The following is a 6,899-nucleotide window of genomic DNA, read 5'->3' on the forward strand; positions in this document are numbered from 1 at the left end:
ATAATGTATCTAGGATCACAATTTTTATGCCTTTGCATGTTTTTCTTTTAATTTAAACGATTAAAATATAAACTGCATTGAATATAATAATTTTTGTTTTACACATTTTTATATATATCATGGCTTATAATGTATAAAAATAATATTTTAAAATTTAAACCTTATATGCCAACATGTCATTAGTAATTATTAATTAATTTCTCATTTTTATGTAAAAAATATGTAAATGTTAATACTTTAATTTCAATTTTATTTATTTCTGTTAAATATTTTATTAGTAATTAATATTTAAATATTATAAATTATATTTAGGGACATTTATTTTATTTAAAATTGTATTACAACAGAGTAAATTAATTCTTGCATAACATATAATGCACTTAGGATGCACATGCCTTGGGTATGTATTTTTGTTTTGAATTTTGCTTTTCCTAACAGCTAACACTAATTAAATTTGTATTGTTTTATTTGTTGCTTTTTGTTGTGTTTCAAACCGATTATTTAAAGTTATTGCTTGTGTATGGCTTTATATTATAAAATATTATAATGTATTTACATTTACATTACTTGGACTATGAGACATTAAACTTGCCTCACGTACATTTTATCCGACTGAACTTTTGCTATTGGTCTTTCACTTGTTGGTGTTTAATATTTTCAAATTTTCTTTTAACAGCAACGATTCAGAAGTCGGTAACAAACCTAATGGTACTGTATCACCTTCAAGTACACTATTGATAGACAATCAAAAACCACCGACACTTCATTCAGATCTTGTAGGTAATTACAAAGGATTTAGCATCAAACCAATAGTGATCAACGAACAGCCGGTTGTATCTCGGACACCAATCAGGCCGGCGCCTTCTGCGCCTGCCCCAATGAACGAAAGAAGCGGTAGGCTGCAGATTAGTCAACCGGTGTTGGACGCGACTACATCGTCTACCGTACACAAGTTGGTGTCGATACCGTCGAAACCGGCGCCACCCGTACCGACCGCGGCCAGACCTGCGTCGTTGATGGCGGTGGACAACAAAAACAGTGGTGGCGGTGGAGCGGGAGGTTACCCGACACTGCGCAGGATAACGTCGTTTATGAAAAATCAAAAGACCGAAGAGAAAAAACCCACAATCCCTCGCGCCAACACCAAGTTCGACAAAGAAGAGTTGAAAAAACTGGAAATATCACACCCGATCCTCCAGAAGGAGATAAACGTACCGTCGGAACCGTTGCCACTGGAGGCGGACCAACACAAAGCTGTCGTGCTCAGGGCGCAGAGCCTGCGCGTCGCCAACAACGCCAATCACAGGCCGCGCGTACCGAACTTCGGGTCGATGAAGTGTAAACGGCCCACCAGCGTTGCCACCGCGGCGGCGTCTGCGGTCTCCTGTTCAAGGCCCACCTCGCCACCGCCACCCCGACCGCCGGCCGCGCACCCTGTCCAGTCCCAAGTCGACTACCAGATACCACGACCGTTTGTGACCGAATGCGGACGCGACGGCGACCGGCCCGCAAATGTCAGTTGCGAGGAGCCGCTTTCGGAGAACATCTATTCGGTGATCGACGAGCGCCCCGCGGTGGACGCTGCAGACGAGGACGATTCTGGTACGTACAAAGTGCCCAAGTCGTTGGAGAGTTCGTTGCTGGGCGAGATCGTGTCGGCGATACAGGAACGCAATCATGAGTCCATTTACACCAGCAAACCATCGGTCGATCTGCCGCCACAGCAGACTTACGAAAACTATAAGTCATCGCCGGCCAGTTCGACCACCAGTTCTGGGTACATGCGCCCCGTGGACGTCAAGTCGCGGGCCGCCTCATACGATCAACCGGACTTGGTCAAGAACTGCGATGAAAACCGTTCGTTAAACCCTTCGCCGGACGTGCTCGATGCCAAAAACCAACCTACAGCCGAAAAACCAACCATTCTGTTTCCGAAACCGGTTGTCGGCGTGGCCAGCAAGTTGGCGTTAACAGCTACGGTCGGTCTGAAAAAAAAACTTTCGGACGGAAGTCGATACCCTTCAAAAGCCGTGGCCGACATTCAGAAGAGATTTGAAAGCCACGAAAAAGTACTGAATAATCCTCCAGTATCGGCCAAACCAACCACTGGCAACAGGTAATGTTGGCCGACAGAAACTGCATAAGGATGTTTTATTACTGTTATTTATTTATTTATTTTTTTTTTTGGGGGGGGAGGGGGGGGGGTGGACGAAAGACTGCTGTCATGACACCCGCTTTTTTATATACAATTTTTTACATACACAATGGTGCTTACATTTATCATTTTTATTTTGGAGTTAATTACTCTTAACTGTAAATATTTTGGTGTACATAGAGTATTGTTTCATTTCTTTGAACAAAATGACTACTTCAAAAAAAAAACCAATGTGATAAACTTAACTCAAAATTAAATTTATTTGTGTTCAAAAAGTATTAGTTCCTTTACAGAAAATATTGCAAATTTAAATTTTTGGATTAGCATTATGATATTATTTTCGTTTTTAAGTATACTATTCAAGCCAAGCATCAAATTTAATATAGATAATTAACCAATCCTTCCGGTGCATTATTTACCTTAGGCTTCATGGCTTTTATAACTCCATTCGTAATTTTTATTTATCTTCTCTACTTTTTATTTTACTAGTCATTATGTTTAATACTTTAATGTGAAATTTATATATATTATTCTATATGTGTTTTGTGTTCATGTATTATACATTTTCATCCCATGCTTTGTATAAGCTTTATAATACCAGTTAATACTATACATCTTACAAATATAACGTTAAAATTTGCAAATTGCTTAACAATGTAATTTTTTTTGTTAAACTCCACACTGCTAGATTTTTATGTATTTTTTTTTTTGCAAATATCTACTTCAAAGGAAAAAAAAGACACTAATGTTATTGACGCCAAAGGCTCATGTTCCTCATAGTCTATTATTATATTATTATATAATTATTTTATTTATTGTATTTGTATATTATATTATATTGTACTTGTATTTTATATTATTTTTCATTTTTATTCGAGAACAAAATTAAAATTTTATACCAAATAATTATAGTATTGTTTTTTATCCTGAATTTGAGATTAACTTATAAATTTAAATAAAATATGTGAACTTCCAAAATATTTACATCTATCATAATAAAATTCCACATAGTGGTACCTCTAGTGTATCTACATAATTAAAAAGCTTGTTTTTAGATACTACCTAGATTTTAGAGTAACACACATATTATAATAATGTTCTACGTTATTACAAGCACATCCAGTACAAAATATTTAAGGAGTGTTTTCTCTGGATCGTCTGGATATGGTGATTAGTGTCAACTACCAGTCCGGACTCAATTATAATTATTTATTCAACATTTTTATATCGGTACATGAATCATTCATGAGAAACCTTGTACTAAATTTTTAAGATTTTTGACAGTGAAAATCTTTTGATAACATTTCAAATGTCTATAGTCAAATACTTGGGATATTTTTTTATTTTTCACAAGGTCATTGAAAAATATTGGGAATTTTTGATGTTGACTTTTCAAAATAACAACTAGGACCAATTTTCTTTTTAAAAACCACCGTCAAAGTTGATAATCAAAGGATTTTTTAAACTTATTTTTGTGTATACATACTCAAAAAAAAAAAAATCACTTCATTAATCAATACTTATTCATTGCTCAGCTGTGCTAGGGGATTTTTTTTTACAAAGTATGATAGTATACTCTGTTCAGAGAGAAAATGCACCTCAGTCCGACCAAGATCAGTTCTTTTCCATAACCCTACGGAACACCCTGTCCTAGAATAACCGGTTTCAATAGCGGGAATTGGGCAAAATGTGCTTTCTATTGCTTAACAGAGTATAGATATTAATATTGATAATAAATATAAAATTTAAATTGTATAGTTACAATTTCAATGATTTTAAATATCAATATGATATTAATTAGACAATAGTAAAATGTAAAAATGTCTTTTTGAAATATGACAGTAAAAACAATATTACATGAAAAAAAATTAATATAACGGTTAAAAATATGCTTGCAACTTAAATGCCCTAAATGTATTGCAATCATAATTATAAATAAAATATTATTTTACATTAATCAAATGAATAAATTAAATCAATATAAGTAACATTTGTCTCAAAATAAACTTAAAATATCAATTAATAGAAAAAGAGTAAGACTTATAACCGAGTATCACAAAATAGTATCCCAAATTGTATTTTATTCAGACTTATATAAATTTTCTAATATACTATCTATTTTATTTTTAAATGCCCCAAATGAAAAAATATCATCAAATCTCTTTTTTCCATGATTTCCAAATATTTCAGCTTTTCCTTCAATTTCTACAAGCTGTTTTATAGCATTAGCAAAATCTTCGGGCTCAGCATTCCGTAAGTATCCATTATGATTATTTACAATAGTCTCTTTAGGTCCACCATTATTAACTGCCACAACTGGTTTACAACAGTACATGGCTTCTAACGGAACGATACCAAAATGTTCAAAGGATGGAGTATACACCAAGCATAGACAATGCCTAAGGAGTGATATTTTTATGGCATCCGATGGAGATTTCAAAAATATAACGCGTTCATCGAGATTCATATCTCGAACAAGATTTACCAGCTCATGAAAATATTCGATATTTTCTAAATTCAGAGGATCATAACCCCCGGCCAAGACGAGTTTTATTTTCTTGTCTGACAACAAGTTGAAACTGTGGATCGCCAAACCCAGATTTTTCTTCCTCTCAAACCTATTTATAGATAAGATATATTTACAACTGTCCACTTCCATAAAATCTTTCAACTGTATCGTTTCGGTGTTATCGAAAAACGCAGTGTTTATGGACGGGTAGACGACTATTGGCAGCGTGTCAATGCTTTTAAACGTACTCCTAAAGACGTCCAACGTGAAATTACTGTTAACCAAGATCATGTGGGCGCACGCGGTGGTCTTCTCTTCTAGCCAGTCCAACGGCAGTCGATAGTACCGCTTGAGAGCGTCGTCGTGCGCGGCCAACAGCTGATCGGGATAATGGCAGTAGAACAGCACTCTGCATGGCATCCAATTCAATATGGGTATGCACGCCGATATCTGGTCCACGAACACCACATCAGGATTGATGGAACTGAAAAACGTCAAGTACAACGCGGCATACACCATGCGCGCGTAACTGCACAGAGCGTAACACTTGCCGAACACCGTCCTCGGTAGCCAATCGCCGACCACGGTCACCGGCAGCGTACCGTCCCTGGTCTCTTCGAAACAGTGCGAGACGCTGTGGTGATTGGTGACGAACCGCACGGAATGGCCAGATTGCTTCATCGCCACGGCCGCATCGACCACCAACCGTTCGGCACCGCCTATGCCCAGATCTGGGTGCAGGAAGACCACGTTCAATTTCATCGTGAGACGTCGCCCTCCTCGGTCGAAAACATGTATCTTAATAGGCAAACGGACACGTCACTAACGCGCGTGTATTCAGATAATATATTATATATTTATATAAACGGTCAAACGTACATTGAAATATATTAACCCGATGTGAAGACACGAAACGTAGATTATTAAATTTTATTAACTTTGGCGCCGGCCACCGTGTTCGGTGTTGTCACGTAAGTTTAAATCACGTACGCACTATCTTATCTTACCATCATACTATCTTATCAGTCAATTAGACCTTCCTCTTATAAGCTGGTCTATGAGAGTAATTCTCTTTGCGGTTAGCGGTTAGCGGTTACAATATAATATCGTCCTCTGCATTCGATCTCGATGACAACATCATGTAGGCAAACCGATTATTTATTATTTAATATTTATTAAGCTTAACTGTTATGAATAACATTCAAAATCCATTGACCATGATTCCATGAATATATATATATTACACGTTTGTATAATTTAATAATTTAATTATTAATTAAATACTGACAGGTCTGACTGCAGAAGTGCAGAGACATAATAGAAGACCATTTAATAGAATTGTTGAGAAGATGAGGTACAGCTGAATTATGGCTGAATATAATATTATTACAGAGTTTCAAAATGAAAAGATGCCAATATACATTTATTTTATTTTATTAATATGAGTGTTAGGCTTACCTAATTAATTATTATGGATATTAGATACTTACCTTCAGTGGCGTAATTACGGGGGGGGGATTTGGGTGTCGTATCCCCCCCATGACCTTTTTTTAAGATTGATTAACTACATACCTATGTACTTCTTTGTCTAATAATATTATTATTATTTTTTTTATATAAATGTAATGTATATATTGAAATCAAATACCTCGGCGAATTATTATTATAAATAACCTATACATATTTTATACTTTATAGAAATAATACAAAAAAAACAAATCCTTTATGCTAGTTTTACATAAATACTTCGTACCTAGTTCATTTTAAATGCAGCCACGCAAGTTTATAAGAATCACTATTGCAATATGAATATGTTTTGTGTAAGTTTTGAGTTTGTTTATGCATTGTGTAGTGGTACAAAAATAAACCACCGAGCAGTAAAGTATTATTTTATCGTGGATCGACGACGATCGAAAGACTATTGTCAATTGTCATATCTGTCCTATCTTATCCTATCCTAATATTTTTCCGTAGTGCTATTGAACTAAAAATAACTGATCGATTTGTACACTTAATCGGATTTTATTCCATGTCTCATGTGTACATATTATATTACTCTGAATTCTGAAAGGTGCTTATAATAAATACTTTTTATTTTTTTTTATGGGAGGGGGGTATAGCTGTATAGGTAAAATGTTGAAATATTTTATCCCCCCCACAAACATGGCCAAATTACGCCACTGCTTACCTTTATATAATATGTTTATTTAGTTATCTTATATGTGTATAACCTAT

General features: G+C 35.4%; 2 protein-coding genes across 2 annotated transcripts in view; one reads left to right on the plus strand and one right to left on the minus strand.

Annotated features, from left to right (window-relative positions):
• The window catches only part of Meltrin (disintegrin and metalloproteinase domain-containing protein meltrin), a 30,072-nt gene extending 27,011 nt beyond the window's left edge, over window positions 1-3,061 (plus strand). Inside the window, exon 18 of the mRNA XM_015516782.2 lies at window positions 677-3,061. Coding sequence (XP_015372268.2) covers window positions 677-2,120 — 1,444 coding nt within the window. The 3' untranslated portion in view covers window positions 2,121-3,061. The remainder of the gene's footprint in view (window positions 1-676) is intronic.
• Window positions 3,062-4,216: 1,155 nt separating this feature from the next.
• Window positions 4,217-5,663, minus strand: Alg2 (alpha-1,3/1,6-mannosyltransferase Alg2). The gene has a single exon (XM_015516781.2). The coding sequence runs from the start codon at window positions 5,424-5,426 to the stop codon at window positions 4,236-4,238; it is 1,191 nt and encodes a 396-aa protein (XP_015372267.1). The 5' UTR covers window positions 5,427-5,663; the 3' UTR covers window positions 4,217-4,235.
• Window positions 5,664-6,899: the final 1,236 nt, after the last annotated feature.

Source organism: Diuraphis noxia, unplaced genomic scaffold (genome assembly GCF_037042655.1).
Source record: "Diuraphis noxia isolate RWA-SAM2 unplaced genomic scaffold, SU_Dnox_SAM2 contig0004, whole genome shotgun sequence".
NCBI classification, from domain to species: domain Eukaryota; kingdom Metazoa; phylum Arthropoda; class Insecta; order Hemiptera; family Aphididae; genus Diuraphis; species Diuraphis noxia.

What these genes read in the sequence shown, in the direction of transcription:
- Alg2 (XM_015516781.2), bottom strand. Translation starts at nt 5,426, where the DNA reads ATGAAATTGAACGTGGTCTTCCTGCACCCAGATCTGGGCATAGGCGGT.